At 41.1% G+C, this 12,086-nt stretch overlaps 1 protein-coding gene across 2 annotated transcripts in view; it reads left to right on the forward strand.

Annotated features, from left to right (window-relative positions):
* The window catches only part of PARD3B (par-3 family cell polarity regulator beta), a 1,055,741-nt gene that overhangs the window by 572,434 nt on the left and 471,221 nt on the right, over positions 1–12,086 (forward strand). For both annotated transcript variants that reach the window (XM_046019094.1, XM_046019095.1), the window contains exons 7-10: positions 645–770; positions 2,962–3,320; positions 5,901–6,040; positions 7,157–7,285. In XM_046019094.1, the coding sequence (XP_045875050.1) occupies positions 645–770; positions 2,962–3,320; positions 5,901–6,040; positions 7,157–7,285 (754 nt within the window). The remainder of the gene's footprint in view (positions 1–644; positions 771–2,961; positions 3,321–5,900; positions 6,041–7,156; positions 7,286–12,086) is intronic.

The following is a 12,086-nucleotide window of genomic DNA, read 5'->3' on the forward strand; positions in this document are numbered from 1 at the left end:
TCTGGCCTCCCCAGCCAGTGCGAGCTCTGCATACAAACAGGCAGGGTTCAACCTACCCCCGACTCTGTGTCTGTTGTCTCTCTCCTCCGATCCAAATCTTACTCACTCTTCAGATCCAGTTTACGTCTCACACTCTCCCCCGATTTCCCATTCCTCCATCCTGAGCGCTGGAAGGGCCCCGCGTGTACTTGATTCAGGGGCACCCATGGAATGGGACCAAACTGCCTTTTAACCTGAGCAATACGATCTGTGCGTAAATATTTGCTTCTTAAAAATGCAGATTACTAGAGCAGGTAGCATGACTGCAAAAAAGTCTAGTGACTGTCTAGTCCTCTTCAGTCATTAACCTTCAAGTTGTCTCTGCACCACTCGCACCTGTTACAGTCATACCACAGGCATGGCTGTGGAGGCCTGAGTCCATGTGCTCTGGGTCGGTGTTTACATCTGCTGTCTCGAAGGTCTTTTTTTCTTTCAGTGGATTTGTTTTTTCACTAAGGATTTAAACAACAAACATTTGCCTGACTCTAAACATAATTTCTTTCATAAATAGAAACCAATACTCGGTTCTGAATAGTTGTGAGTGGAGAAAAAAATTAGCATATTATTATCCAGTAATTGTATTTCAACCTCAATTTTGCATTTAGGATTCTAGGACTCTTCATCCGCGGCATTGAAGAAAATAGCAGGTCCAAACAGGAGGGACTATTTCATGAAAATGAATGTATTGTAAAAATCAACAGCGTGGACCTCGTAGACAAAACCTTTGCTCAGTAAGCATTTTTTTCCCATTGTTTTATTTACTGTATTGGTTGCTGGCATATGTACAGTCATTACTGCACTCTCGATGATGAAAATTGTTGATAGACTTTTCTGGTCAGTCCCCTCTGAATGACTCCAGGACATCCATTGGTCTGTGTTATGGAAGGTGGCCCGCACTTGTCCCCGGCGGCCCCAAGAACAGGAGGCTGCAGAACGCAACAAGCCTCCCCGCCTGGTTGTCTGTTTGGATCATCCTTGGATGAGTTTGTTTTGCTCGGGATACGGGTCAGCGAGGCTGGTCTTTAACGGCTCTTTTCACAGACTGTTAGTTCAGCTTATTAATTAACGAGCTCTGTGTCAGCAGTCTTCCTTACACTAAATGGCAGTGAGAGATGTCTGTGAAAATTCACTGAGAAATAGTAACAAATGGGAAAAAATTAAAATCTTCTCCCTGAAGTAATCATTTTAGTGCATGTGCGAATGTTATGTGACGAGGTTCTTAGAGCTAAGAATAGCGTGTGCGGCAGGTCACGTATTTTTTTAGACATATGTTGGCATTGCAGTGGGGCTCTGGAACAAGGGAATAAATACTAGTTACTGCTCTTTAGCAATGACCACACATAATTCCTATTTATTCGAAATAAGTACTAATTACTACTCCTTAGTAATGACCACCAGCTTCTCTTGTTTCTGACCGAAACAATGTATCGTATATATTCTTTGTAACCATTCTCTGTCAATATTTCTAGGTTTGGTTGTGGGGGGAGGATTGAGGGGGAGGGTGAATGGTTATGGGTGAGAAGGGCTGTGGGCACTGACTGCTTAAGTGTGGAAAGAAATGAAAATGGAAAAATCTCTTTCTTCAAATCATAATACCACAGTACATTGTACAAGGACTTGATAGGTTTGGGAGGTGAAAACTGAGGCTCATAAAAATTCAGTATGAAGGTACCGTGGAGTAGAAGCTGACTCCCAGTCAGGGAACTGACCAGAGGAGTTGAGCTACCTCTGTGGGATCGTCTTTCCTTCCCCTACCAGCATGGAAAGTAAGCACTTTAAGTAAGGTTAGGAGTTGGGGGGAGGGACGTGTCAGATAACAGTTGGAATTATGATTTGTATTATTTGATGTGACTGCTACTGACAGAGACCTGAGATAAAGGCACCTTGAACAAGATTAATATTTCCCCCACCAGGGACAAGGCAGTGTGGAGGTGGCCGTCCCAAGTTGGTGTGGCAGTTCTGCAAGCATCAGCCAATGGGGCCTGTCCCTTCTTTCTGCTGTGCCATCCCTCCTAAGTGGCTCCTCTCTCTAAGTTGTGTCACGATTACCAGAGAGCTGCTGGGGTTCTGAGTTTGGAGAAATGGGAGAAGAAAGCCCTTTCTGGCTCCCAACTTTCCGGGAACCCTTCTGTGTAAATCTCATCAGTGGGAAAGGCTGGGAAAAGTAGTTGTTTTACGTAGTCATGAGGCGTAAGGATGAAGGAGAGAAACGGTAGTAGGGAATTAGAGGAAAAACACCAAGTACTAAGACAAAAAAGGAAAAAACGCAGGTACTCCGTGATAGACTAACAGGGAGGGTACATACCGGATTGAAAATTCACTATGACTGGGCACAGCCAATGCACCAAATATCTCCACGAGAAAATGTTTGTGTCAGAATGGAAATTCTGGAACACAACCCATTTTAGAGAGGACCTGTACTTCAGAACAGAGCCCTAAAAGGAACTAGTATTCTGATCAATACTACAAGAGGATTTTTTCCATTTAAAAATAAAGTTTGCTTTTTTACTTACTTAGGAATGCCTTCTGGATGGATTTTCAGATTTAGAAATACTTAAAAACCGTGGGTCATTGGACGAGTTACCTAATCACTCTGAGTCTCTGTCTCCTTGTTTTGCCAAATAAGAGTGAACTGTACATACTTAAGACGAAATGAGAAGACTGAGGAAGTTGTTAAAAAGATTCAAGGGGAGAATCGTGCGTGTTACTAATGCATGGGTAGCCCAGTGTCAGGGCGCCTGGTGGGCAGGTCCTAAGTGGTAATCCATATTTCCTGGGCAGTCATCCTGGTGCTAACAGTAATGGTTGCTCCGATGCTGCTCCCGTGGCCATGACATGGGGTGCGGTCGGTTCCACTGGTCGGTTCCACCAGTGGCCTGCTGGAACGTAGTATTGTTATATATTTACTAACTCTCTTTGAAGGGCTCAAGATGTCTTCCGTCAGGCGATGAAATCGCCCAGTGTGCTCCTCCACGTGCTTCCACCTCAAAACCGTGAGCAGTATGAAAAATCAGTCATTGGATCGCTTAACATTTTTGGTAACAATGATGGCGTTTTGAGAACCAAGCCTCCGCCTCCTGTCCATGGAATAACGGGAATAAAAACCATGACTCTCACAGGAACAGGGAGTCCTGAAGAGGATGCTTTGGCCTCTCTGCAACAAAGCAAGAGCCCCCGGGTACCAAGACTGGGTAGAAAGCCATCCTCTCCCTCACTGTCCCCTCTCATGGGGTTTGGCAGCAAGAAAAATGCAAAGAAAATTAAGATTGACCTAAAGAAAGGTAATTATTAAATTATGCTTAATAGCATTCTATTATTGTAACATGTAAAATTGGTTAAGAGAAATGCATTAAGGCTAATTTTGTTAATTCTCCCTTCATTTAATTGTATCAAAGAATAGATTTAAGTAGGTAACTTAAATCTCTTGAAATTGTACCGCTCTCTTATTCTTCTGGAGAGTATAGATTATTTGAAACAACAACAACAACAAAAAATGATAAAGACGTGTTGGAAAATGGAAAGAACCATTGTGACCTGGAGAGAAACACAGTACTAAAGAAGCACTGAAATTCTTTTGGACCCTGTTTTGAGTAAGATTAGTGAGTTTTGTAGCGCCCTTTAGGTCAAGTCTAAAAAGTGCATATATGTTTCTGGTTCTCTAAGTCGCTTTTATGCCAGCAAAACATTTAGTCCTCAAAAAGTAAACATGAGATAATTATAATTGATAATTATTATATATAATTATATAATTGAAATTTCGCTAATTCAACATTGCAAACAGTTTTTCAAAACATACTTAATTTCGTGGGGGCACCTGGGTGGCTCAGTGGGTTGAAGCCTCTGCCTTCGGCTCAGGTCATGATCCCAGGGTCCTGGGATTGGGTCCCACATTGGGTTCTCTGCTCAGCAGGGAGCCTGCCTCCTCCTCTCTCTCTCTCTGCCTGCCTCTCTGTCTACTTGTGATCTCTGTCTGTCAAATAAATAAATAAAATCTTAAAAAAAAAAAAAAAGAATCCATCAGAAAAATCTTGCCATTTGCAATGACATGGGTGAAACTAGAGGGTATTATGCTGAGTGAAATAAGTCAATCAGAGAAAGACAATTATCATATGATCTCTCTGATATGAGAAATTTGAGAGGCAAGGTGGGAGATTGTGGTGGGTAGGAAGGGAAAAATAAAACAAGATGGGATCAGGAGGGATCCAAACCCTAAGAGACTCTTAATCTCATGAAACAAACTGAGGGTTACTAGGGGGTGGGGTGTGGGGGTAGGGAGAGGGTGGTTAGATTATGGACATTGGAGAGGGTATGTGCTATGGTGAGCACTGTGAAATGTATAAGCCTGATGATTCACAGACCTGTACCCCTGGGGCAAATAATACATTATATGTTAATAAAAATAATTTTAAAAAAAGAATCCATCAGAAAGCCTTGAATGCAAAAATAAAGAATATGCGATCATAGTTGTACTTTGGGAAGATTAATCTGACAGCAAAAAGGTACACTGAAAGATTAAAAAAAAAACAAAGGATCATTACATCTGCCTAAATGTAATATGTATGCCTTGCCTGCTGACCGGATATAGGAGAGGAGAGAGAGAGGAATTGCAAGTGGATTGTTCAATGGAGATACCACTACTAAAAATTAGAATTTTTAGTAGATAAATACATGTAAAAAAAAAAAAAAAGACCAGGATCTGAATTGGAGCAGGAGATTCATAGTGAAGTTTGAAATGCTGGTGAAAGTGTGTGCATGGTCCTATCAAGGAAGCCAACACCAGAGAAATTAGGGTCAACAAGATTCAGGTGTCATCCATGGGGAGCTGACACTTGGAGCTGGGAGCTGGCCAAGGCAGAGAATCTGGAGAACAAACTGTTCTAGGACAGATCCTTGAATATCTTTGTTCATGTGGAAGAATAGCGGGTAAGAGACAGTGGTAGACATGAGGTGATCGGAGAGTTAGGAAAATAATCAGAAAATACAGACATGAAAACTAAAGAGGGGGCCATTAATTTCAAGAGAACAACTGGTGAGAAGTGTCAAAGCTAGAGAAAGGGACAGGTCAGAAGAGGAAAAATTAGTGGATGGGGTCGCGAGTAGATCATTGGTGGTGGAAGACTGAAGAAGTAAGATTGCAATAAGGATTCTTTTTTTTTTTTTTTTAAAGATTTTATTTATTTGACAGACAGAGATCACAAGTAGGCAGAGAGGCAGGCAGAGAAGGAGAGAGGAGGAAGCAGGCTCCCCGCTGAGCAGAGAGCCCTATGCGGGGCTCAATCCCAGGACCCTGGGATCATGACCTGAGCCGAAGGCAGAGGCTTTAACCCACTGAGCCAACCAGATGCTCCTGCAATAAGGATTCTCTAGGGCAGAGATGTTCAGATAAAGTGGAAACCACCTACTGGGAGAGAGAGAGATTGAGATGCAAGAGAATGGGACAGCAAGAGTGAGGGAGGGAGCAAAGGGATGCAGCCTAGAAGGAATTGAGGCCCGGGTGGGGGGAGGGGCAAGTTGGCTACCTGAGTGAACACCTGACAAAACTCATGTCAGATGGCCTTTGGCTGCTCATGGTTTACCGAGAAATCGATCTCCTGAGTTTATGGATAACATGTGCCATTTCTTTTGGGGCCTCCATAAACGAAAGTGTTACACATCTGCCTTGGACCCTAAAATTCACTTTGAAACCATCATGGCCTGTCAGGAACGATAATCTGTATTTGCAATCAGAGCAACTGAAGTGAATTTAAAATATTTGCTGGAATGTAAACATTTTACTTATTCTGCATTAGTCTAACTTAGTTAGATTTTTCTGTAGGTTCCCACTTAAAGTGACCATGCGTTTTCCTGGTCTTACACACTAGGCCCTGAAGGACTGGGTTTCACTGTGGTTACCAGAGACTCTTCCATACACGGGCCTGGTCCCATTTTTGTAAAAAACATTTTACCAAAGGGAGCAGCAATAAAAGATGGCCGCCTACAATCAGGAGACAGAATTTTGGAGGTAAGAATTGGAATTAATATCTTCAATAAAATACGTTTAAATAAATATGTTACTATTTATGTTTTGACATAATATATTGAAAACTATCACTTATAGAAGAGATAAGGACTTTAATTTATTTTTAAAAAATTAGTTAATGGGAAGTCTGACTTCTAAGTTCCCCGTAAGGTCAGTGATATGAGCACAAGTAACACCTCAAACTTTTCACTTTCTTCTCTGTCTTACTTCCACCTCTTAGGATCCCTGGGGAATTTGGATCAAATCCACAAATTTGTCATAAATGCAGTTAGGGCTAAGAATTTCCGAGTCATAGCCAAACTATGGTAACAATTTCTTTAAACTTCTCCTAGGGATGGGCTGCCTGTCTCAGGTTGATCCATGCCAAAAAGAAGTATCTGGAACTACCCAAAGCAAGAGGCTTTTCCTCCATGTATTTTTGTTTGGTAGCATTGTCTTCTTGGCTAAATACATATTGTCAACTTACCTTTCAAGAAATCTTCCTCATTGAAACTGGCTGGTTCTATTTAACTTTCTCATGGCACGGAAGCAAAATTATAGATTTTCATATGGTTCTAGATTATGAAAGAAGTTATATCAAATGACTAATATAGCTCCAAATTGTAATTTCTAATATCAATCTATGATATCCGGGAGACTATAATTTGTTAGACATAGAGAACACTGTTTAATTATAACAAAAGGCTTCGCTGCCAAAGGAATTTGCCATGTGATCATGATCCATTTTTTTTGCCTTTTATTTTTTTTTTTGGATTAGGCAGAAAATGGTGCCAGTTCAGCATCTGAAATCCACTTCTTTCCTATTTAAGGAATTATTTTCTGCTGTCAGTTTGATGTCCCCCTCATAAGAATGTGATATCTTAGGAGAAACTGCTTATACTAACTACTGTCTATCCGAAATGATCTAGCACCATAATAATGATGGTCAATGTAGTACTGGTACTTTGAACGTGGTTGGTTTGGGTCCCTGTGTTCAGTTTTCATCTTTTCAGAGCTTTATTGATTGTAGGAGCCCATTTGCTACTTACTTTCAGAAACCATCTAGCATAGAAGGAGATGCAGAGTGTTGTAATCTGTTCATACGATCGCATCCGTTAGGTAAACGGCAGAGATGTCACTGGGCGAACACAGGAAGAGCTCGTGGCCATGCTGAGGAGCACCAAGCAAGGAGAGACAGCATCGCTGGTCATCGCCCGTCAAGAAGGGACTTTTCTTCCCCGAGAGCTGGTAATGTTCAGGTCACAGTCTCACTGAATCTTCAATGCATAGTTTAATATACCCAGTGAATTCATAGGAGCTGAGAGATGAGCTCTAAGCCACAGGTTTCATTTGTAACAAGAATTGAATCACACTAAGAGTTTTTTTGAGGGGGGGTGTTCCCATTTGGGGGTGTCAATGGCTTTACAATATGAATGCAGTGAGTTGGACATACACCAACAGTGCTTCTGGGATATAAATTCAAAACCCTTTTAAGGAAGCAATTTAACAATATTCAACTAAGTAAAATATACTTTGAATGTTGGACTATATGTTAGCTTTATGCAAAACATAGTCAGCAAAAATGGTCATGCGCCACCTTAATGCAGTCTGCAGTCTAAAAGGAAATAAAATATAACCAAGTCTTCAAAATGGTGATGAGAGTGATGAACAGGAACGGCAGGGTGTACTAGGAATATGTCACAAGGGAATTCAACCTCGTCCTTAGGGCCAGGAAAGGTACCCTGAGTTTCAAAAGTCTTGTGAAAATGTATGTTCTTTGACCTACTAACTATACTTCTAGTAATCTGTCCTAAACTGATCATCAAAGATGTGGAAAAAACTCATGTACACTGATTTTTTTTTCCTCAAGTCCCATTTATTGTTGCGATCTATCAGGTGCTGTCCAACCATAAGGTATTGGTTAGATAACTAGATAGCTCTCCAGTGATATATAATAGTGATTTAAAATGGTCTTGGTGATGAACTGATAATAACATGAGAAAACGTGCATAGCACATTAAGGAAAAAGGTAGTATATAAAATGATATATGCAGCATGATCAGATCACATCAAAATATCTTAAAAAAAAAAAACGAACAAAAACAAAGAGCCAGCAGGAGATACACCCAGAATGTTGGGATTATGAGATATTTTAATTTTTTCATTTTAAAAACAATGAACACCGATTATTTTATTATTGATGTGTATTTAAGAAGGCTAGAGAAAAATGTGAAGAACTTTTATGGCTAATAACAAAAATGGAATAGATATGGTAAAAAGAATTTTTAATTATCCCTTTTTGAAAATTTTATTTCTTTTGACTCTAAGAAATGACAAAGGTACATATGGGTAATAAGGTGGGTTCCCAGAGTTAGATCATCAGAACCAGTGAGAGTGGGGTGCCTGGCTGGCTCAGTGGGTTAAAGCCTCAGCCTTCGGCTCAGGTCATGATCCCAGGGTCCTGGGATCGAGCCCTGCATCGGACTCTCTGCTCAGCAGGGAACCTGCTTCCACCGCTCTCTCTCTCTCTCTCTGCCTGCCTCTCTGCCTACTTGTGATCTCTGCCTGTCAAAAAAAAAAAAAACAAAAAACCAGTGAGAATTAGTTGAGAAAACTGACTGCAGTTAACTTAAAAAAGAGAAAGTTTAGGACACAATTTTATTGCTATCAAATACGTAAAGAGTTTTTGAATAGATTAAAAAAGTAGACCTAATATATTTCTTTGGGTAGTTTCTTCATTTGCATACTTATATATTAATCTGACTAATAGTTTAGTATTACATGATGTCCACTAAGTAGGAGATTCTGGGGATACAAAAATAATTAAGACTCATTTCCTGTCCTCCTTGAGCTGGTAAAAGAACAAATATTTGGAAGTGATAATGTTGCAGGTTACAATAGTTTCTAACTGTTGCAGCTGTCCAAGCAGAAAACAGGCAACTTAGAATATTGGAACAGAGCTGGCCTCACTGTCTGCTAGAGGTGCTCTAGAAAAAATTCTTCCATTGATAAGGTGATAAGGCTAGATAAATTCCAAGGTATCTACTCTAAGCCTAATATTCTGTTATCTGTGTTTATATTCATGTTTGAATATGCAGCCTTCCTGAAATACCTCTCTCATTTATTAATGCTCCTTAGTACGGACCAAAGGACCCTCTTCCCATATGTTTCCATTCCTTTCTTCTCATTCCCATCATCTTGTCCATTTTTCCCCTTGCCCTATTGAAAGCTCTGGGAAGATCTGCAGCAAAACAGGGAAGGGAAGAAGATTGAGTAATATGAGATATAAAGACTGGACGCCCCGCCTGCTTTCCTCTACTTGACTCCTCCATCGCCAGCCATTTTGGAAGGCAGAATCTTGAATTTCCATTTCATTTCCTCACTTAGCTCCTTAGTCTTCCTAAAAATAAATGCTGCAGAAACTTAGAGTCCAGGGTTTTTTTTCCTAAAATGCAGATGGAATTTTCTTTCAATCCTTTATTTATCCAAAGACCTTGGTCTTTCTCTACCAGGGTCACAGTGAGAAGAAACAATTAGAAAGAGGCAGCATGTGCCTGTAACAGGAAGCCCTTCACTTCTTGTCCAACGCTTTGGTTGCTGGTGAGAAAAGTCTTCGAAAACTTTGGTGGGACTATGTGCATGTGTGAGGGATTGGAGAACAAGGAAAGAAATTTTGACTGTGTACTCTGTTGGCTATGGTCCTGGAATTAGTGAAACCCTGCATAGAAAGAGAAACATTCCAGGGGCACCTGGGTGGCTCAGTCAGATAAGCATCTGCCTTCAGCTCAAGTCAAGATCCCAGGATCCTGGGATTGAACTGCTGTGTGGGGCTCCCTGCTCAGCAGGAAGTCTGCTTCTCTCTCTGCCCCTCCCCCCACTTCTGCATTCTCTCCTGTGCATGCTTTCTCTCTCTCAAATAAATAAATAAAAGCTTAAAAAAAAAAAAAAAAAGAAACATTCCAGCCAACAAAAGAACCTAATAATAGAGCTCCAGCCGAGAACTCATACCCTATGAGGTCTCAGTTTCCCGTCTAATAGTTCCTTTTACCCCTTTCTCTGTGTCTTCTAGAATTCTTAACTTCACAGTTAATCCTTCGTTCTAGAAACACACCACCTCCCCTTCCCCAGGTAAGGGGAAGAGGGATGTGACCTTACCCGGGTTGAAACTCTGAATGCATTTTCGATCACAGACGATTACAGCTGGAAGTTAATGAATGTGAAATAGAATTTTCAGAGCAAAGGGGGCCGAAAGAATCAGCATGTCCAAATCTGATTCAGAGATGAGAAAACCAAGGTGCAGTGTGATGGAGTAACCTGTTGATGGTCCTGCATGGCTTGGGAACTGGAGGCATAGGTTTCTTAATGCTTGGTGCATTATCTCTGGAGTTTTCTGGAAGCTCCACAGCACACAAGGTTTCTGTGTGATCTAGAGCAGCTCATAAAATCATTCAAAGGCTCTGTTGCCTCATCTTTATCAGAGGATTGTTGTGAAGCTCTTGGCATAGTTCCTGCAAAGCTCATGGCATAGTTCCTGGCCGATTGTAAGTTCTCAGCATATGTCAGCCAGAACTATTCTAGGACCTTCCCACACAACAAAAACACAGTACTAAACTTTAGATACCTTATGGGGAAAATAGATCTATTCAGACTTGCCTGGGACTAACCATTATTTTGAATATTGATTTTTAATTATTTATTTTAAAATACATACTGGTATCCAAAATACTGAATTACAAAATAAAGAAAAATTTTTTTTGGTCAGAAACTAAATCTATAATTCAGGCAGCCTGTATGTATTAGTTCACTCTCATTCAGTAGAATTTAGTGAAGTTTGATTTCTATCCCAGAAAGTGACATCATAGGCCAAGCCCCCCCCCAGGGAGCATATTAAATTAATGGTGCAACTGTGAGATTATGAGTGCAAATAAATTATTTGTTCTCATTCTTTTAGTTTTATACCAAATTTGGAAAGCATGTGGTTAGTATCCCTTCTCCTAGAATTCTCTGACAGATAGTCTAGACTCTTTAAAAAACATTTGACTTCTAATTATCTAAATCTGTGGACTATTCTTTGTAACACAGCAAAGCAAAGCCTTTGAGGATTACAAGCTCCGAAGTAATGTGGACCCCGAATCCTTGTGTTGAAGAAATGTGGAGTGGTCTCCTTTGTCCAGCCCACATGCCTTCCTTGAGTGCTAAATGGCAAGAACCATCCAGGAAGTTTAAAGAGAGGGCACGTTTGGCACGCACGGCACTATTTCACTGGGAATCCCTTCATAGTGTGACACGCTCGGGACTATTTGAAAGAACAGAATGAAGAACAGTGTGCTGTGTGACACATCTCTGTATTTTTCTTTCAAAAAAAACTGAAGGTGTTACCGCTTTGGTCTCTCCTCCCTTATCGTGACTGATGCACACACTTGACTCCCATTGAAAATCTGGCAGGATGAAGGAAGGACAGCACTTCCTGCTTTTGTCTTGTTCTATCTCCTTTGAAGAAAACAAACTCTGTTTATTGTTTTCCTGTTCTGAGAAACTGTCCTCTCCCTTCTCTGAATCCTTGCTGTTTCAGGAGCTGGGTCCCCTCTTAACGGCACCGCTCTGCCTAGTTTCTGACAGTTAAATCTTCCTTACTTCCTTGTTATCTTAGCTCCTTGTAAAGTCTTAACACTTGGAGCCAAGGGAGCATGTGGTCAGCAGTTATACAGGAAGTCCCAGTATAGGATGTCTCTCTCTGATGTGACCCTCTGGCTTTCCAAAGGCGCGAGCACCCATTTCCTGGTTATTTCTCCTGACCGGCCACAGGAGGACTGTGCTGAATTCTTTCCATGTCCTTCCTCCCAAGCAGTCGGCTCATATCACAAACGTAGCAGCACCTTCATTCCGTCTGTGGCAGGCCAGGTTGAACATCAAGTGAGAGGAATTCATGTACCAGCATCACAACTATTTAAGCTCTTTCTAGTATCTTTAGCAAAGGGACTGTGTTTCAAAGGCAATCTTTCAGAATCCCGAGCTGGAAGACCCTTTGATGTCTTCACCCCCTGACTGG

Source organism: Meles meles, chromosome 9 (assembly GCF_922984935.1).
Source record: "Meles meles chromosome 9, mMelMel3.1 paternal haplotype, whole genome shotgun sequence".
Taxonomy (NCBI): domain Eukaryota; kingdom Metazoa; phylum Chordata; class Mammalia; order Carnivora; family Mustelidae; genus Meles; species Meles meles.